The sequence below is a fragment of the Aspergillus uvarum genome (assembly GCF_003184745.1).
Source record: "Aspergillus uvarum CBS 121591 unplaced genomic scaffold BO82scaffold_11, whole genome shotgun sequence".
In the NCBI taxonomy this organism is placed as follows: Eukaryota; Fungi; Ascomycota; class Eurotiomycetes; order Eurotiales; family Aspergillaceae; genus Aspergillus; species Aspergillus uvarum.
Window position 1 is genome coordinate 3701 of NW_020291308.1, and position 20208 is coordinate 23908.

The 20208-nt window shown below is 54.5% G+C and overlaps 7 protein-coding genes across 7 annotated transcripts; 4 read left to right on the forward strand and 3 right to left on the reverse strand.

Annotated features, from left to right (window-relative positions):
* Positions 1-1054: 1054 nt before the first annotated feature.
* On the reverse strand, positions 1055-2596 carry BO82DRAFT_329527 (uncharacterized protein). Its single transcript, XM_025633062.1, has 2 exons — positions 2136-2596; positions 1055-2056 (listed from the first exon to the last, which is right to left on the reverse strand). Exons 1-2 carry the CDS (start codon positions 2272-2274, stop codon positions 1206-1208), a joined length of 990 nt encoding a protein of 329 aa, XP_025494504.1. The 5' UTR covers positions 2275-2596; the 3' UTR covers positions 1055-1205.
* Positions 2597-4310: 1714 nt separating this feature from the next.
* Positions 4311-8003, forward strand: BO82DRAFT_351881 (C2 domain protein). Its single transcript, XM_025634539.1, has 3 exons — positions 4311-4732; positions 4792-6279; positions 6334-8003. Exons 1-3 carry the CDS (start codon positions 4334-4336, stop codon positions 7885-7887), a joined length of 3441 nt encoding a protein of 1146 aa, XP_025494505.1. The 5' UTR covers positions 4311-4333; the 3' UTR covers positions 7888-8003.
* Positions 8004-9766: 1763 nt separating this feature from the next.
* BO82DRAFT_277126 (uncharacterized protein) lies at positions 9767-10843 on the reverse strand (the record flags this gene model as incomplete). Its single annotated transcript, XM_025631170.1, has 1 exon — positions 9767-10843. One exon carries the CDS (start codon positions 10841-10843, stop codon positions 9767-9769), a length of 1077 nt encoding a protein of 358 aa, XP_025494506.1.
* Positions 10844-10982: 139 nt separating this feature from the next.
* On the forward strand, positions 10983-11286 carry BO82DRAFT_15675 (uncharacterized protein). The gene has a single exon (XM_025630211.1). It carries the CDS (start codon positions 11081-11083, stop codon positions 11234-11236), a length of 156 nt encoding a protein of 51 aa, XP_025494507.1. The 5' UTR covers positions 10983-11080; the 3' UTR covers positions 11237-11286.
* A 1151-nt stretch (positions 11287-12437) lies between these two features.
* BO82DRAFT_351887 (putative DNA polymerase iota) lies at positions 12438-14927 on the forward strand. The gene is made up of 3 exons (XM_025634540.1): positions 12438-12772; positions 12853-13140; positions 13225-14927. The coding sequence occupies exons 1-3, from the start codon at positions 12725-12727 to the stop codon at positions 14713-14715; spliced, it is 1827 nt and encodes a 608-aa protein (XP_025494508.1). The 5' UTR covers positions 12438-12724; the 3' UTR covers positions 14716-14927.
* A 799-nt stretch (positions 14928-15726) lies between these two features.
* On the forward strand, positions 15727-18177 carry admB (ADAM family of metalloprotease ADM-B; the record flags this gene model as incomplete). The annotated part of the gene is made up of 2 exons (XM_025631189.1): positions 15727-15796; positions 15851-18177. The coding sequence occupies 2 exons, from the start codon at positions 15727-15729 to the stop codon at positions 18175-18177; spliced, it is 2397 nt and encodes a 798-aa protein (XP_025494509.1).
* Positions 18178-18908: 731 nt separating this feature from the next.
* On the reverse strand, positions 18909-20097 carry cdc31 (putative cell division control protein Cdc31). The gene is made up of 2 exons (XM_025632176.1): positions 19547-20097; positions 18909-19444 (listed from the first exon to the last, which is right to left on the reverse strand). The coding sequence occupies exons 1-2, from the start codon at positions 19877-19879 to the stop codon at positions 18920-18922; spliced, it is 858 nt and encodes a 285-aa protein (XP_025494510.1). The 5' UTR covers positions 19880-20097; the 3' UTR covers positions 18909-18919.
* Between the last annotated feature and the right edge of the window lie 111 nt (positions 20098-20208).

Genomic DNA, 20208 nt, shown 5'->3' on the forward strand with positions numbered 1-20208 from the left:
CCACCTCCTTAGTCCCCAGCACGGACTCCCACATTGAACGGAGACAGACAATTTGACAGGTTGAACTCAAGAACCAAGTTAATTTCCCGAGCCCACTGTCACCATGCCACGTCAAATTCTCTCCTCTCCTTGCCGTCTCAACGAAACTCTGACACGAAAGAAAAGGACCTGCCTGCTTCGGCCAAGTCCCGATCGATGCGTGCTAAATCAACCTAAGCACGTCGGATTCCCGCTTCTACTATCCGTTCCTATCAGCCATAAAACTAATTTGATTCGACTAGTAACTGATCTAGCACTGGACTAAGTACCAGACTAAGCATGTACTGAGTCTTGACCTTGCCTAACCCACCCCCTTAAGATCATCTTTATAAGCCCCCCCTTCCCCTTCCCCTCCTCCCGAATCCGCGACCGGCTGTGTCGTCTGGTGTCCGACTCCACGGTCCACTGTCCACTGTCCACCGTCCACAGCCGAAACTTGAAAGGCACTAACTAAGCTCCTCCAGGCTCCCCACCGTCCACCGACTAGTCTAGGGCTTTAGTGTGGTTGTCTCATTTCACGCCATTGTTGATTGCCCATTATCCACGGTCCATTGTCCACGGTCCAGGACTCCAGGGGTGGGTGTACTGCACTAGTCCGGGAGTTTCCAAGGGCGGGAAGTGCATGCTCTAATCTAGCCTGGATGCAAATTGCAACAAGGGGGACATGCACATGGTAAGAACTAAGGATTAGTTTAGTGGTGGTCGGTGCAGGTCCGGCCGAGGGATCAATATGCCTTAAATTCGCCTGCGGGAAGGGAAGGGAGGGGGAGGCGAAGTTTAGATTAGATTACATGGTTTTTGGCGGGTGGGTGGGTGGACCGCTGGAGGTTCGGGGCAGTGTGATTGCATTACTTCCCTTGTACGGAGTACAGCACTGTGGTTTGATGGCCTGGTATAAGCACTAACCAGCTAGTGTGGCTACAGCATGGGTACCTAGTTGGTTAGATGTGGACAGCGTGGTTAGGGGAAAAGCCACTAACGAGACCGGTCTGTGGCAGTTGCTTTCGCAGTGTTGCTCTCATATGGCTTATGCTTACGATAATCACTACGCGTGCGATATCAATCGTTAACCATTAGAAGTAATCACACGTGTATACAGACAATCCACAGTTCTACAGTCATCCTAGCCTATATCCCAGAATGTCTTTTGACACACAACGAGTAGCTCAGACCAATCGCTCTCCATACCACCACGATGCCAACCCAAACAAAAACACCACCAAGCTCCCGTCCCGCATCACATCCCGCACCAGCTGCACCCCCATCCCCAACCCGACCCCACCCCCCTGCTCCCGCGACCGCAACAGCGCCCGCGCCCCAGTCAACACCACCTCTCCGGTCATGAACACCGTGAACGGATCCCGGGCCGTCGCCGGCGCCGGCGGCGCCCGCCCGTACACGTTCACGGCCGACCCCAGCACGAAGAGCAGGTACAGCCCCGCGACGGCGGCGAAGACCAAGTGAACAACCTTCCAGATCATGATCTCGCGCTTCTCGGCGTCCGTCTTCTTGCGCATGGCGTTGCCAATCAGGTTGGCCAGGAACGGCGGCAGTCCCAGGTTGGTGAGCAGGTCGGTGGAGGATTCCTTGCCGTCGCCGAGGCCAAGGTCCGCCAGGTTGATGTTCTCGAGGGGGTTGCCGCTGCCGCCGCCGCCGGAGCTGGAGGCCATGAGGGAGTTGAGGAGCTTAAGCGTCGGGTCTTGGGCGTCGAGGCCGAGCAGGTCGCCAGCTGGGTTGGGGGCGGCAGCGCCGCCGGGACCGCGGAGTTGCTGTTGTGGGTTGGGGGAGGGCGCCGGTTGGCGGAGCAGAGCACGGAAGAGTTCTTGTTGGGCTTGGAGGGTCTCGGGATCGAGTTCGGACTCTGCCTGGGAGTGGTCGGGGAAGGTAGGAGGGTTGGTTTGGGATTGGGCCGGGGTTGGGGCTGTGGTGGGAAAGACTGGTGCTGGTGGCGGCGGTGCGGTGTGTTGTGATAGGAATTCGGGTTGCGGGCTGGGCGATGCTGAGGGTTCCTCGTGGACTGGGGAGAGTTAGCTATGTCCTTTGCCGGGGGGTTGAAAACCATGGGTAGGCTGTGGCGGTGGTAAACAGCTACATACCGCTGGCGGGGGGTCGTCCACTCAAACTGGTGATCTTCTCGAGACGAGCGGCACCTCCTTCCTTGATCTTGGCTTCGCGACGCTCACGACGCAGGCGAGCAGCTCGCTGAGCCGGGGACTCCTCGGCTGCAGAGGACATTTTGAGACGGGCTGAAACACTGCAAATAGGAGGTGTTGTGGTGGTGGTTATGATTGTTGTTCTTGTGGGTGATCGTTGAGCGTTTGCTTTTCCGTTTGGTCGTACGTCCGGTTGACTTGGTGAGGATGTGTCTGTCAAATTATCTTGGTTCTCGTGTACAGTCGTAGTAGTCCTGGAGCACTGAGGTAGGAACGTAGACCCAAGAGCGAGTCGAGGCTGGCGTATACCATAAGGTTGGTTGAAGTTGAATGATGATGGAAGCCGAGAGGTCACGTCGGCGCCGTAGAAGCGGCAGTCTCATTGGCGGGCGGTGGAGCCCGACTCACTCGGCCGCCTTCCCCGGTCTCGACCAATACCTCCGTCCACCGCACCCTGATCAATACGAAGAATTGGCCTGCAGACGGCGGTTTTATTCTCTTCGACGGCAAATTTATGAGCATTGAACTGGAAGGAATAGACATGTTCTATGGATGGGTTCGAAGCCGCAGAGAATTCAAGAACCATGGCCAAGCTTGTCAAGGGCAAAAAGCGACACGACATGAAGACTACGGCGTGCTGCTCACCTACTTGTCGCTCGGAAATGTTACAACATCGACTCGCGAGCTCTTCTCGACAATATCCATAGGGCCTGGCAATATCCTACAGGGCTTAGATCGAGCAAGTGCTGAACGATCCAGACCTACCATAGTGATAAACGCTCCCTACGGTCATACAGGCAATCAGCATGCAACCACCCGTTGACTGCGGTACTCACATTTGGACGCACTCACCCTTGCACCAGACTCACAACACTCCATGACCCAAGGGCCAAGTAATATCAAGCCACCAATTCGTGTATGCCATGGGTAGGACGGAGATGGTGAAAATGATGTTGATCCGATGTCAGCACAGGGAGAGCAAGCGGGAAGTGACATCATGTTGTCTGTCCGGGACAATGCACGAGCAGGGGCATCCTTGTCATTTCCTATCGCCTCTCCATGCTCTATGCTTCAATCCCCATTATCGCGCTGTAGTAGACATGGGACCTCAGAGTGCGCTCTCACTCTCGTAGTACAGTACAATGAGTTCTAATCAAATCACTCGATCGTTCTCTACTACTCGACCGGAGGCAGTCCGCTCGCGCGCCAAGCCAAGCCTTCCGCCGAGAGCCATGACGGAGCAAGAGAGACTTCCAGGTAAACAACCAAGGTAGAGAGAGAGCTGTCAATCACTACCACCACAGTGAATGGAGACTGTTCTGGATCCCCGGGAAAGTGGGCAATAAGGCTGGTCTTTCCCCAAATATCCAGCATAGGCCCGGACGCGTCTCCCATCGATTGGCTGATCGGCCTTGGCTGCTTCTCTCCACTATGACGTAGGGCAGCACGAAGGTGACTTCACCTCTTCACCTCCTCACCACCGCCGATTGCTACTCTTCGTTGATTTTACCTTTGGTTTCTCTTCCTCATTGCATTTCGACACTATATTCTCTACTCTACATTCATTCACCTACAGGTCCTAGCTGGAACAAGCTAGGGAATGATTGCCTGGAACCACCCTCCTCTTATCTTGTCCACAACTCCTCCAGATTGATCCGCGATTCCATACAATAGAGCACACAAGAGCAAAAGCAAGACACGCGACCATGGCCCAGGCTACCAGCGGGAGGGAATCTCCCAAAACCCACCGCATGGGTGAACATTGGAGCGGTGGGAATCCGGTCCCGACCATCAGCCACTTCATGGACCGTTTAGAGCGTGACAAGCAGGAACGCAAGGCCCATGAAGAAACCCTGGCGGCCAGGAAGCGGGAGCGCGAGGCTCAGAACCAGGAGATGCCCCATAAGCCCCGGGAGACCACCGGCAAGACGCGCATGGTCACCGATCCTACCACGGGCAAGGAAATCGAGGTGGAAGACTTGGATGAAGACTCAATGGATGCGGTGAAAGATCCCAAGGTATGCCTTCCCTGCACGTTAGCAAGAGTGTGGAAATGTCTCTCTAACTACGGTTACAGCTCGTAGTTCCTAATGCCAACCTCGGCAAACCAACGGTGAGTTACAATCCAAGTGCAGCGGAGGATGCAAATACTGATCCGGGTGCAGGAGGTCAAAACGGCACCAGACCAGAGCCTGTCACAATACAAAGAGAACCAGGATATCACCGCACCGCCAGATCCTATCGCAGAGGGCACCACTTCCGATGTTCCTATCCATGGCGAGAAAACCAACGTTCTGTTCCACCCCACCCCCACAGTCACCTACAAGCCGATGTTTGATCAGCTGGAAAGGCGAGGGATTGGACTATGTCTCGGTATAGTGGCGGGGATTGTCTTCCTGGGCCGGATCTTCAATGGATCGCTCTGGGGTCTACTTCCCCTCAGTTTCTGCATCGCGAGCGGTGTGTGGCTGTGGGTGCAGGAGGTGATTCGCAGTGGTCGGGAAATGGAATGGAGCAGTGAACAGATTCGGGGTCAAATGGTACGAGAACATTCGCATCTGTAATGTGTCAAGTGGATGTACTGACTCGAGGGAACCAGGCGACCGCCAACCTTCTCCCGGAATCCGTTGAATGGCTGAACTCGTTCCTTGGGGTGTTCTGGGGGTTGATAAATCCCGAAATGCTATCTCCCGTCGCCGATACCATTGAAGATATTATGCAAGCTTCGGCGCCGGGGGTGGTCGAGAATGTCCGCATCGCAGAAATCGACCAGGGCAACAACCCCATCCGGATTTTGAGTCTTCGCGCACTGCCCGATGACCATGTGAAGCAGCTCAAGGAACAAGTGCACGAGGAGAACGTAAAGAACAAAGATCCCCAGGAAGCTGCCGCCGTAGAGGAGGGCGGTGACTTTTACAATATCGAAGCATCCTTTGCCTACCATGCCAAACCAAGTGGTCAGACTACCTCGTCCAAGGCGCGTAACATGCACATGCAGATCGTGTTCTACCTCGGAGTCAAAGGCCTCTTTGGAGTCCCGTTTCCCGTCTTTGTGGAATTGACTGAGTTGGTGGGCACTGTGCGTGCGAGATTCCAGATGATGCCCGAGGCTCCTTTTGTGAAGGACGTGACGTTCAGCTTGGTTGGCCTCCCACACGTCAAGGCTGGATGTATGCCAATGGTCAAAGGAGGAGTGAACATTCTCAACTTGCCCTTGATCTCGAATTTTGTCAACTATGCCATTGCCACAGCCGCCGGTCTGTTCGCAGCCCCCAAGTCTATGACCATGGATCTTAGCATGTTGCTCAAGGGCGATGATATTGTCAAGGAGACGCAGACTCTGGGTGTCATGTGGGTGCGCATTCACCGGGCAATTGGTCTGAGCAAGCAGGATCGGCGTGGCAGCTACGGTGGTGGTAGCGACCCCTATATCAACCTGTCTTTCTCGAAGTACGGCAAGCCCATGTACTGCACTCGGGTGATCACGGACGACCTGAACCCAGTCTGGGAAGAAACTGCCGCCTTGTTGGTTACTCCTGAGCTTATCAAGGCAGATGAAAGCCTGAGCGTTGAACTCTGGGACTCGGACCGCACGACTGCTGATGACATCGTCGGCAAGGTGGAACTCCCGATTCGGAAGATGATCCAGCATCCTGGCAAGATGTATGCGCAGGTGTCCAAGTTACAAGGTCTTAACGAAGGCAGCGAGATGCCGGGAGAGCTGCACTGGGAAGTGGGCTTCTTCGGCAAACCGAAGCTCAGGGCAGAGCTGCGCACCGACGGCAAGAAGAAGGACCTTCCCGAACAATTCAGAGATGTTCAGGAGTTCCAGGACGAAAAGGGCATCATTAGCAGCGAGGAGGAGGACGCCATTACTCACACTCCTCCTGATCCTTTGTGGCCCAGTGGTATCATTAGCATTATTGTACACCAGATCGTCAATCTGGAGATCAACAATGTCAAGGGTAGCGAGGGTAACCGCAAGGGTCGCGAGTACGAGCCAGCCAAACCGTACGGCGACCAGACAGAGGAAGAGGGCAGTCACCTGCCCACGAGCTATTGCAAGATTATTCTCAACGACGAACTGGTAGGTTCCCCGCCGTCTAGTCGATCCTAAAGCACAGTACTAAGATGTTCCCAGGTCTACCGCACGCGCGCCAAAGCCTTGAGCTCCAAGCCCATTTTCAACGCCGGAACCGAGCGATTCATTCGTGACTGGCGGTCTGCATTTGTGACTGTCGGTGTCCGCGACCAGCGTTACCGCCAGCACGATCCCATTCTGGGCGTCGTGCCTCTTAAGATCTCCGACCTCCTTCAAACCAGCTCGCAAGTTACCAGATGGTATCCTCTCGATGGTGGAATCGGATTCGGACGCATCCGCATCTCCATCCTGTTCCGCTCCGTCGAGACTCGCCTCCCACCTCAGATGCTAGGCTGGGACGTGGGCACCTTCGAGTTCGTCTCCGAGAAGCTCACCACTGTGAATTTCAATCAACGCTGCAAGGTCAAGCTCCGCACCGGCGGCAGCAGCGGCAAGATTACCAAGCACGTTTGCGCCGTCGACGAGAACAACAACCTCACCTTCGACCTTTCGGACGAGAACTTCCGCCGCAGCCTCCGCCTTCCCGTCAAACATCGCTACCGCTCTCCTGTGGTCTTCGAATTCCACGCCCAAAAGAAGCATCACGCCGCCGGATACGCCGTCTTCTGGCTGCAGCACCTGGTGGACAACGAAAACACGGAGATAGACATCCCCATCTGGTCGACCAAGAACGGCAAGCGGCTCACGCAGAACTACATCACCGAGCAAAACTGGGAGGCGAAGAAGTCGCCCGGGCTGGAAGACCTCCACGAGATCGGCCGCCTGCGCTTCACCGGCCGCTTCACGCCGGGCATCGACGACTCGCACGAGCGGTTTGTGGTCGACAGCAACTCGCGCGAGACCTTCGAGACGTGGGAGGCGTGCATCGCCGAGGGAGTGCGCTCGCCGCACATCTCCGCCTCGGTACCCGAAGAAGTGGAAGAGTTGCACGAGCAGTCCCTCCTGGACGGTCGCGACATCCTCAAACACGCGGACCCCCGCGAGCGCAAGCGCTGGCTCGACAAGCAAGGCTACGACTGGAGCGGCGCCTTCGGCCACGACCCCAGCGCCTACCTCAACGAGCACGGCAAACAGGTCGCTGAACCGGGCAGAGAGGCCCCGCCGCACGATCCGCACAACCCCCCGCGCGTCGAGGCGACCGCCTACGGGACCATGCACGCGGAGGAGAAAACCAAGACTCACCCCGACAGTTCCTCTTCCTCTGAGAGCGAAGCCGATGACGAGGGGGACCACGAGATTAACCACTCCCTGCAGCCGCAACAGCAGGAACGCGCGCTGGGCAACAGCAGCAGCAACAACGACGATTTCGACGTCAACAGCAACCTCCGTCTCTCGTCCGACAACACCACCAACACCACCGCGACGGCCAGTGCAAGCAGTGGACCCAGTCGCTCCGGCACCAACGAGGTCCTCCGCAAGGCCGAACAGCGCAGCGAACAGCGCCAGCAGCGGGGGATGATGCAGTGGCGCCCCGTCCGCAACGCGGTGTTCGCGCGCGACGAGACCAAGTATGCTCTACGCAAGATGAAGATGAAGTTCACGGGGGATTTGTCAGGTCGCGAGCCGGACATCGAGACCGAGACGGGTAATTAGCGGTGCGGTGTTGTACTGTATATGATTCTACGTCTTTTGTCTTTCGGTTTATACTACTTATGCACGTAAAGTATGGAGTTATGGGATGGGTATTATCAATGAGAACACGATTATGGGTTATCTCTGTCCAGCTCTCAGATCGAAGGTACGCAGTGAAGTCTATAGATCCTGGACCAGCAACCCAGGCGTCATCCGGACTGGCAAACAGGAGGGCAGATAAATCCCGCGCCAAGCATCTACATGAGTATATAGTGAGTAGTCACGCAGAACCACCTTCCTCCTATCTACCAATAACCAAGCCCTCACGCAAGTGAAAACCTGCCTCGAAGTGCTGTACTGTACATGCACACCCAAGATCCTACAAGACAGTTCTATTAATACATCACCTCCCCACCCCCTTACAGCCCCCCCAAAACCCACCATACTTCGATCCCAACAATCTACCACCAACGTTGAACCAGGCGTATCCGAAAGATCGAAGATAGACAGACTATTGAACCTTCATCATCCCATCTCGCCCAGCTCGTTCCGCCGCGGTGTGCCATGTCATGTCATGTCCCGTCCCTCAGCCAAGTCCTGTCCCTTCTTACCTCCACATGCTATGTATTTTCTAGAGAAGCCCCGTGGCGTACAGTACAGGACTACCCGTGAGTCAACCACATTATCAGCGGGGAGCATCATTTTGCCCAAGGGTCCAGGCGCACAAACCCAAACCACCTTGGCACCGTACTGTACAAGACCGAAGTACAGGCGTACAATCGCTTGAGCGACGGTATAGTGCAAGCAAGAAGAATACCGATAGCGGTAGATACACTCCCAGATCAGGGAGGGTATCGTATCCAGCGCCCAAACACAGAGTCATCGATACGATACGGGCATCCATCCCATCCCATTCCCCACTCTTCTGGAATCCTTGCAGTAGTGGCCTTGCAGTGAGTGACCTTGTCCTTTACCCTCATCAGGGAACGTCTTTTTCCTCTCCTTAGACAATAGCAATCGGACCACGTAGGTGGTACACACACACATGCGTGTCCAATTCGGAGCGGACGAAAAGTGGTTGAATATTCTCTACGGGCAGATACGAATACGCTTCGAAACCAAAAAAAAAAGAAAAAAGAAAAAAAGAAGCTTTCGAGAGTAATAACAAAGAGCCGCACGCAGCAAGGGCTGGTCTACTTCCCCCCCCCCCAAAAAAAGGTGCTGCCTGCAGGATAGCGTCATTGGCAGTTTCCTTTTTTTTTTTTTTTTAACTGCTCGGCATCATCTGCAGCGGATCTATATTTGGACAAGCGACGGGTCATTTCTTTCGACCAACGGGGTATATACCATGTATATGGTGGTGGTGGTGGTCTCGTCTCCACTTGGTGTTACTATATTAATCCGGGAATTTGCTGTCATTTTTGATGGCAGAAAGGGAGACGAGATGATGGACAAGGAAATCGACAGATACTCAGTACTCTGTACAAATGTGAGTGAAAGAATGGGCGCAAGTGCAATTAATCCTGCACAGTCATGGTCGCCATTCATGCGTGCATGCATGTGCGGATATTGGTTCGTATGTATTAAGTAAAAAAAGAATTATATATATATAGAAAGTGAAATATAAGGGGGTGCGGTCTGAGGGTCGGGTCGGGCAATGACATCATCGCACCGCCCGCACCGCCTTGGAAATGTCTGAGACAATCCTATGTGAGACAAATGGAATCCATGTGTCCACGGGTGGAAAGACAGAAAAAATCAGTGAAGGGCCGGATGGAAGTGGAATAGATGTGAAGAAGTGAAGAGAATTCGTCTGCCGTCTATATGCATGAGGTAGGTTCGTGATCGGAAGCGCAAGTCATCAAGGTTGTAGTAGTAGTAAGTGTTCGTCACTTTGGGGTTATCGTGAGAGGTCGGTATCAGGGCGTTGCGGTTCGTGAATTGTGATCTTCATGGACTCGTCGGTTCCTTCCAGCTCAAATGCGACAGACGAACTGGGACTGGATTGGGCGTGCGAGGGCGTCGCACTCAGCAACGGGGATGACTCTGTCGACGATGGTTGGGAGCCCCGGTCGGTAGGGCTGGAGTCGGATCCCGAGGACGATGCTGCTGCTGCTGCTGCCTGCTCTTCTGGAATGGGAGGAGGCAGTGAACTGTCCCGGTTCTCCAACGGCCCTAACGTCCAGCGCCATTCGCAGCGCCTCTTGGCGCGTTTGCGCACCGGCGTCTGTGGTGTCATGTCCCCCAGCTTCTCTCCCAAGGCGACCGCGCGGACCTGCCGTTCGGCCTTCTGATGCTTTCGCTTCTTCCGTTCCACGGGTGACAGTAGGTTGTGCTTGGATGTGCGTGGGGGTTCGTCGTCAGAGGTGTTTGTGTCGGATGACGACGATAAGTTGCTTGCGGTGGAATCGGAATCCTCGCTGTTGGGTGTGCTTGTGCTTGTGCTTGTGCTTTGTTTCGGACGCTCTTCCTCCATGTCGTGGAGATCCGAGTGGCGCGCAGTGTAGTGGACATTTTGAATTTCCTCCTCCAACGGGTAGCGGTAACTGACTTGCTTCTTGGCCGGGAAAAACACCCGCCTCGTGGCGGGAGCGCCGGTCGTGCCATTGGTAGCCACCGAGGTGGACCGGCGACGGCAGCTGGGCTCGAGCGGGGAGTTGCGCAGGATGCTGCGCACCCCCATGGGTAGTTGGTACGGGTTGTGGGTGGTGTACGGTGACGAGGGCTTGCTGAACCGGTGACTGGGGAACTTGGACGAGGGGGAGGCCGTGGCGGAGACGGGCGCAGTCACGTCGTAGGCATTCTTGAAGGTATTCCGGACGGTGGGGGATGCGGTCGAGCCAGCCACTAGTGAGAGCGACAGGCTCGTGGAGGAAGTACCGAAGGTCAAGGGTAGGGATGATGTTTGGAGGGTGAGTTTCGGTCGGGAGGTGATGGTCGACCGGGCGTTAGTCGTTGGGGCCAAACTGCAGGCCATGTTGGAGGACGGCTGTGGCGGGGTCATGGAGGTTGCGAGCATGGTCGACAAGGGCCCCTCTGCGATACAATAGCAGGAGTTGCAGATGAAAGGAAGGAGATCTGGTTCATGTAAGATGAGGTTGAAGAAGAAGAAAGAGGGAAAGGATGGTTAAGAGGAAGAAGAAGAAGAAGAAGAAGAAGAAGAAGAGGAGGAGAAACAGAGGAGTGCGACGTCGCCCCGCAAGTGGATGAATGGATGAGCGGCGCTGCAGACCGACTCCCACTGGGCTGTGATATTGAGTGGGGATGGGCTATATGCAGGGTAGGATCAGATAGTTATTGTTGTTGTTGTTGTTGTTGTTGTTGTTATTATTATTATTACTATCATTATTTATTATGTGGATTCTTGTGAGTAGTCTTGCTATTTGTTCTGGATTCAGTTTCTTGTACTGGGTATTTAGCGGGGACACATGAGAGACACCAGATTCATCATAATTTTCAGAAAGAATAATGTGACGGAAAAGAAGAGGCAAAATCGTCAGTCAGTCCGTCCGTCCGTCAGTGAAGTGCAAGTGCAAGTGGACACTGAACTGGGCTGGACTGGTGGTGGGCGCTTGGACGGGGCCCTATTTTAAGAAACACCGGCGATCAAGCAGTACGTGCTCGTCATGATATGATCCCCCATAATTTGTCTGTCTAGTCATAGTCACCCTGGCATGGACATTAGACAGCAGTCAGAGTATCAGTTATTCTGTAAGTATGCTCTTGAACCCAACAACGAACTTCATCATCTTCAACACCTAAAATCTTGCAGCAGCAGCAGTGTGTCTTGTCTTCAGACCGCAACAGAGAACCAAAAACAAGTCCGACCCAAAGATGGAGTGGCGGCGATGATGGCAAAGGATTAGCCGCTGTGGAAATTAAATCACAGTCCAGACGCAGCCAGAGCAGAGCCCGTCCAGGTCACATCGGCCTATCAGCGACAGCTATCGTGCCAATCGACGAGTCTAAATATAGTCAATCCCACGCCAACCCGACCAGTCTTTTCTTTTCTTTTCCTTTTTTTTTTTTTTTTTTTTTTTTTTTTTCTCTCTGTTTATTCCCTTCTTTCTTTTCCCACAGGCCCATCCAGTCCATTTCGGGCCCAGTCGGGCGTGTAGACGACACGCGGCGGGCTCACTTTGAGGGTGGAGACTGGGCGATAGCGGCGTGGATAGAGAGACAAAAACGAGACTCAGAGTGACTCCGACTCTGGTTCCTGTCACTTGGAAAGTTAGAACGGTTCTTGGCGACTTTGGCGACTTCTAGTCCCGACCAGAATGCGGAGAGAGGATAGATCATGGATGGAATACGCAAGTGATGGATTGAATGATGGTGCAGTCATTGTGTTTCATAGTGTCTTCTTTCCTGCAGTCTTTCCTTGGCTCGAACTTGCGCTAAGCGGGTTCGGCCGAATGCAGATAAGTCGGTGGGAAGACCCAGACAGGGTTAGTGCTGCTGTCACGGGAGAAGAGCCAGCTGACTCAGCCAGGGTCCACTGCGCACCAGCCACCTCTCTATCTGCCAGCCACGCCCCCAGCCTTCCTCTTCTGTCCCCACCCAATCAGACCATCCATCGCTGTACACTCAGCCTGTGCCAGGTGGGTGTGATTATCAACTAGGTACCTGGTCCACCATTGTGCCTGTGTCTCCATTATTCCTTCATTGCATCCTGCTGTTTATTCTTAGGAACCGGATTTGCTGTACTGGCCTATCAGCGAATGGAGTTTCCTCCACCACGCTACTGGAAGGCTGCAGCACACTAGGTATTAATCGAGCGCATGGTTGGCCGATAGTGCTGCCTGCCACCAATCTTTCTCACTGCGCGTCGAACTCTCAACCCCATCACCCGGATTAGTCCATGGCCACAGCTCCATCCAGAGACGATCGGCGAATCATCTTGCACTTTGTCAGTTGACCCTATGTCCATGCCTAAGCTTCCGTAGGATGTCGACCTCGACGGCCGACTAACCGCCTCTCGCCCGGCAGGATTATGACTGCTTCTACGCCGCCGTCTTTGAGGTCGAGCAGCCGGTGCTGAAGACGCTGCCGTTGGCCGTGCAGCAGAAGCAGATCGTGGTAACCTGTAACTACGAAGCACGACGGAGGGGGCTACGCAAGCTCCAGCTGATCAGGGAAGCCAAACAGGTCTGTCCGGACGTCGTCATTGTCTTGGGCGAGGACCTGACCCGCTTTCGCGATGCCTCCAAGCGGCTTTTCCTCTATCTGCGATCTTTCGTCTGGGGGGACAAGGTCGAACGGCTCGGCTTCGATGAGGTATGTTGGCCGGGCCTCCACAGGTTCATGCACTATCTTTAGTACCACGTCTGGGCCCCGGTGGCACCTCTAACCTGGTCATAGGTGTTCATGGACGTGACCGAGATGATCGATTACAACGTTGGCCTGCTCAACCGCCATGATCTGGAAAACTCGTTCTTCCATCTTGACCGGCAGGAACCCACAGTGGGTTTCACCTACAATGCCACTCAGGAGCACGGGTCCACTTACCCGGCGGATCTGAATTTAACGTCTGTAGACCTAAGCTCGAACGGGGCGGTTTCAGGGCTCTACACGCGGCTGCTCGTGGCCTCGCACTTGGCAGGCTTCCTGCGAGGCCAACTCGAGTTCCATTTGGGTTACACGGCCACAGTGGGGATCTCAACCTCCAAATTGCTCGCCAAGTTGGTAGGTAACACACATAAACCGAACAACCAGACCACCCTTCTTCCACCGTACGACGCGAAATCAGGCGCATTGGGGAGTAATGTGGTGGCCTTTCTTGATGGACATGAGATCCGGAAGATTCCCGGGCTGGGCTCCAAGCTGACTCGGAAAATCACCGCTTACCTTACCAAAGCTGGCGCACAAGCCAGGTCAGCCATCCCCCCTGGCTCTGCCAAAGAGTCTGATGAGCCAAAGACCGTTCGTGAAGTGCGGCTGTGTTCCGGTATGGGACCAGCCCTGCTGGACCGTATATTAGGCGGACCAGGTGCCCCCCGAGATATTGGTGCGCGGGTCTGGGGCTTGCTGTATGGTGTTGATCCTTCGCCGGTCATCCCGGCGGGCGATGTACCCACCCAGATCAGTATCGAGGACACTTATGGGCGTCTGGATACTCTGGAAGAAGTTCGGAAGCAATTGGTCTCTTTGACCGCTAGTCTTCTCCGCCGCATGCGAACCGACCTGACGGAGCAGGACCTCGAGGTAGATGCAGGGCCTGATCAACCTGTCCACAGCTTGGAACCCGTGGAGAAGTCCTCGACCCGATGGCTGGCTCGCCCTCGAACACTGCGCCTGTCTACGCGGCTTCGGAATTCGGGTACGGAGGGTGTGCGGCCGGCTCATCGGACCTCGCGCTCTGAGCCGCTCCCTGCATATGTGTTTGCCCTAGATGAAGCTATCGATGCTCTGGCAGAGCGATTGATGCATGATTCCCTGGTATCCATGTTTCGCAAATTGCACCCGGAGAAATCGGGCTGGGACCTCCAATTAATGAATGTTGCGGTAACGAATATGGTTGAAGGGGCCGGCGATAGGAAACAGAGCAGTGGACGCGACATCGGAAAGATGTTCCAGACTCAAAGAACAGGGACCAATGAATTTCCTCATGCACAGTATGCGGACGTGCCCATTTCAGAGACAAAGAAAACCATTGCCGGGTTTCGCCCTGAGGCCAGTCCTAAAACTGAGGCACCCCGCCGGAATGTTGTAGATCATCCTGTTGGAGATGTGGCTTGGGAGGAGAGCGATGAGGAAGAGGGCATGCTCTGCATAGCCTGTGAGATCTGTGGTGCCTCGATTCCTCATTTCGCGCGAGAGGCGCATGTTCTATACCACGCAGCTCCGGATTGATAATCCTTGGGGTTTTGGGGTTAAACATCAGGAAGTGACGCATTGCCATGGAGACGATGTCATCATGTGTGCATTCGATTCATGGTATAATTCAAACATTTTGCAAGCGTTTTTCTGTAGCAATTGCAGTGGCTGCCGATGAGGTTTCCAGCCAAGAGACAGAGAGAGAGAGACAGAGCAGGAAGTTAATAGCATAGAAAGAGAGAATGATAAGATATGAATGATAGTGTCAGTGCAGCCTCCGGCGCTTACCCTGTCGACCCCGTAGTGAAAAGAAGGGGGCCGGGCGGGGGCTTGGCGTGGTCGGCCACAACAACAAAGTCATCTTCTTTCCGCCTGTCAATCTTTCATTCTTTCATTCTTGCATTCTTCATCATTCCTCACCCTCTCTGTTTGTTTTGTTTTCTGTTGCCGTTCGTCAGGCCTGCTGCTCGTGCTTGAAGGACTTGGGGGATCTCTATCCGATCGGATCCGCCTCAGTCTATCATCTACTCCATTCGTTTTTATTGTTGTTCCTCCTGCGCTTTTCCCCGCCAAGGCTGCTGCGCCTCTGCGGGCCAAGAGAGACTCCCTCGGCCTCTGTGAATGTGAGAGAAAGACCCTGATCGTCTTTCTCCCGCCACAGGGTCTTGCAACAGACCATATCAGACCCTCATCCGTTCGTTTTGCACTGGCTGCATACGGCTTCGTCTCCCCATTGTCTGCCAACCAAGGAATCTAGGAATTGTGCTGTCATTTCACTCAATAATCCAAATTAATCCCTTGGCATAGATACAGGAGTGGATTTGAAACCCGCCCCCCCCATCTTTAATAACGGGTCGCAGTGATCTTCCAAACCATTTGTCTCACGCTTGGCGGCTGCCTGATGTTCTGCTTAGAAAGACTCCGGGGGAATTAGATCTGACTTCTTCTCCTTACCGCTGCTGTCAGCTGTTGCTCTTTTGCAAATCATTCGTTTACATTCCACCTTCCGCTCGTTTTGCTGGTCGTGAAGTCCAGTCGTTGGCGACCATGAGGGTCTTTTCGTACTCCCTCCCGTTCATTGCAAGCGCAATATCCCTTTTTGCTTGGGATGTGCAAGGTTCGTTCTATCCCCGTGGAGCTGGGTGTCAATTCAACTGAGATGTCAACGCAGCTCGATCGCAATCACCCAACACAATTCAACACATCTCCACATTGGACCACCCGACAATTCAGACGCCCTGGCATCGGGTTGACCATCTGACACACTTTGACATCACCTTCAGTCTTCGCGACAAAAATCAACGAGTTAAGCTCGAACTGGAGCCGAATCATGACATCCTGGCGGACGATGCATATGTACAATACCTCGATGCCGATGGGAATGTTCGACGAGCGGAACCGATCTCACGACAAGATCACAAGGTCTTTAAGGGAAGGAGTCTCATCGGTCGGGGTCAAGGCATGTGGGATCCAGTCGGATCGGCGAGAGTATACCTCAAGCATGACGGTGACCAGCCCCTTTTCGAAGGAGTATTCAGTGTGCATGGGGACAATCACCATGTCGAATTGAAGTCGACCTACCTACAGAAGAAACGCAAGCAGGATGCCGATATTGTCGACACCAAGGGCGAATACATGGTCGTCTATCGTGACTCCGATATGTATCGCATCCATACAGAGCTGAAGCGATCGGTGCTGGGATCAACATCATGTCAAGCTGATCAGTTGGACTTTAACGTCGATCCAAATCATCCGGTTCTCTCATCCTATCAGATGGATCTGGATTCAGATCGCTGGGGAGTCATGTCGATGAACTCCTTATTCGGACTGAGCAAGCGGCAATCGGATACCGGCAGCGTCTCTGGAAACTCAGGGACCGTGAATTTAGCGTCGACCATTGGTGACACTTCGGGCTGCCCCAACACAAAGCAAGTGGCTTTGATCGGAGTTGCTACGGACTGTTCATTCACAGGCTCCTTCAAGAATGAGACTGCGGCTAAGCAATGGGTGATTAGTACGGTCAACAGTGCTTCCAGCGTTTACGAGAAGTCTTTCAATGTCTCGATCGGCTTGCGGAATTTGACCCTCTCAGAGAGCTCTTGCCCCGAGAACCCGCCCGCGGCTACTGCATGGAATATGCCCTGTTCGAGCGGTAACCTCACATCCCGTCTGAATCTGTTCTCCGAGTGGCGCGGCCAGCATAGTGACTCCAACGCGTATTGGACTCTCTTCAGCGACTGTCCGACCGGCAGCGAAGTCGGCGTGTCTTGGTTGGGCCAGCTGTGCAATGCGGATGTGACTGCCAGCGGCGATAACTCCGTCAGTGGTGCCAATGTCGTCGTCCGCTCTTCTGGCGGTGGCTGGCAGATTTTTGCCCACGAGACCGGCCACACATTCGGTGCAGTGCACGATTGCGACTCTGACACTTGTTCGCAAAACCTGGAGTCCTCGTCGCAATGCTGCCCGTTGACGTCGAAGACATGTGATGCGAGCGGCAAGTATATCATGAACCCCACGACGGGGACTGACATTAGCTCGTTTTCCGAGTGCACGATCGGGAATATCTGCTCCGCCATTGGCCGTAACAGTGTCAAGTCGAGCTGTCTCTCGGCGAACCGCGGCGTCACTACCTATACAGGTAGCCAGTGCGGGAACGGAATCGTCGAGGAGGGCGAGGACTGTGATTGCGGTGGCGAAGCTGGCTGCGGCGACAACAAGTGCTGCAATCCCACTACATGCAAGTTCACGTCGGGATCCGTATGTGATGATTCGAACGATAGCTGCTGCTCATCGTGCCAATATGCTTCTGCGGGCACGGTTTGCCGGGCCAGTCGGAGCGAATGTGATCTGGCCGAGACGTGCAGCGGCAACTCCAGCTCATGCCCTTCGGACTCGTACAAAGATGATGGCACCAGTTGTGGTAGTAGCGGATCTGGCCTGAAGTGTGCTAGTGGCCAATGCACCAGCCGCGACTATCAATGCCGCAGTGTGATGGGCAGCGTTCTACACGAAAACAACACGTATGCTTGCTCAGCATATAGCTCCTCGTGCGAGCTGATTTGCAGTTCCAACTCAATCTCATTTGGTGGCCAATGCGTGGGTTTCAACCAGAACTTTCTGGATGGTACTCCCTGTGGTAGTGGCGGCCACTGCAGCAACGGAGACTGCAAGGGACAAAATGTCAAATCCTGGATCAACGACCACAAGGCCATCGTGATCGGGGTCGCCTGTGCAGTGGGAGGCTTGTTGCTTCTTGGCCTGCTTTCCTGCTTGGTTCGTCGTTGTCGTCAACCACGCCCCATGGCTCGACCTGCACCCCGACCTCCCTACGGGCCCTGGAACGGGCCGATGGCTTCATCTCCGCCAATGAATCAGTGGCCGAACAATGCTCCGGCTCAGGGATACCAGGGCTTGTCCTCGCCTCCGCCACCGTACCCCGGACCCGGACCAGCCGGACCACAGTACCCGCAATATCCGCCCCAAGGGCGCTATGCATGATTTTGTTTTCTTTCTTCCACACACGTAGAACGTGCATTCACACGAGCGCTGCATGATGAGCATTGTAGACTCATATTTGTGACACTTGCTTCTTTTCATATTGGATTAGGGTGGTGTTGGGTGTTTGTCTTTGGATGTGTGGCTATTCGATTTTCTATTGGGGGTGCATCTTATGTGCTGGGTATCAATCATATTGGTCATAACTGACCGCATTGTACAGTTAGGTTCGTGAATAATCATGATTGCTTCTTATTCCTAAAATACCGATTGCCCCCCCACAACTTGTATACTAGAAGCTTGGGGTTGCTTGCTACAGTATGTATACCATTGTAGGATGTAAGCTTGAGTTCGACACAATCATGCAGCTTGAGATGGATATCTTTTAGACAACTAGCCAAGTGAAACAGCAACGAGAGTACAAGAGAAGTCGACCAACGAGGAAAATACAATCGGCGCCCGCCCAATGCCCAAAATGATGAACAAAGAAAAAGAAAAAGACGTCGGTCCGCTTTTCGGAGCTGAGACCACATAACAAAACTATACAGCTGTAGAGTTCCCACACACCAACGACAACCAAGTGGTGAGTCTACTCCTACAGCCTCAATCCATGATCCCAGGATCCCAACAAGCATGAAGCCTCTCCAACCCAACCATCCAACCCTCGCCTCAATATCTTAAACCCAACACTTCCCCTTCCCAAAACATCCCCCCCCTCCCCCCCCACCCCCAAGAATTTATACTCTTACTGCCAACAAATACTCACAAACGCCTCCTTCGTAACACCGCCCACCCCCTCCAAATCAAACTCCTCAATCATGGCGCGCAACTCCTCCTCCTCGAGCCCGGTCTCGCCCAGCTCCCGCGCCACGCGCCGCAGATCCTCCAGATCGATGTACCCCTTCCCGCCCTCGTCGAACAGCTCGAACGCCCGCAGGATCTCGTCGCGCGGATCGCGCTCCAGGATCTTCAGGGCGGTGACCGCCTGGAACGCGGACAGGGGCATGAGGAGGTTGGATGGGTGTTGGGGGTTTGTACTTGAAGATTTCTGGAGGGGTTGAGGCTGGGCGGCTTGCTGAGCAGATTGGCCGGCGGCTTGTGGTTGTTGCTGCTGCTGCTGCTGTTGCTGGACTTGTGGCCGCGGCACGCCGTAGGTCGTGAGGAGGGAGATGAGTTCTTGTTTCGGGAGGGAGAAGCCCAGGGCTCGGAAGGCGACGCGCAGTTCGTGGTAGTCGAGGTGGCGGTCGCGGTCGAGGTCGAAGAGTGTGAACTTTATTACCAGATATTCATTAGCTTAGAGATTCTGGGGGGGAAACGGGGTGTGGGCGTGGGTTGGGAGGGGGCTAGCTTGGGGTAAGGGGTCCGCCCGTACAGCTTCATTAATCTCCTCCCGCTGTTCCTCCGTTAATCGACTCAACGGGTTCGTGTCTTGTCCGTGCATGGGCGGCGCCGGAGGTCCTCCGGGCATATGGCTGTGCTGCGCTTGCGGGTGGTTTGTCTTGTTGCTGCTGGGGTCGTTGCTGAAGTCCCCTGCGCCTACGCCGCCGGGGTTGGGGATGCTGCTGCCACCGCCGCCGGCGAGGCCGCGGTGGCGCGAGAAGGAGGACGCACTGAAGGGGAGGGCGTTGGCGGCGTTGAGGGAGCGGTCGGGCAGTTTGCCGGCGGCGTAGGAGCGTGAGCCGAAAGGTTGGGTGGAGGAGGCCATTTTGGTGGTGGTGGTGGTGGTGGTGGTGGTGTGGTTTGGTTTGATTTGAACGGGAGGGCGTTGGTTCAGGCGAGGTAGTTAAGCCTCATTGCCCGTGTGATTATTGGGGGTTCACAGTCTGGTGTCGTTTCTGTAGGGGTTTGTTGATTAGGATGTGATGTGATGTGATGTGAGCGTGTTGAAGTGGTCAGGAGAATCAGGCCGCAAGAATGAATGAGAGTGTCGGAGGTGGTGGAGAAAACGCGCGGGCGACGGAGACGCGCAGCCAAGACGGGAACAAACATTAGATTGCCCAGTGGGTTTCTCACACTACACTGTTACGACTGTTT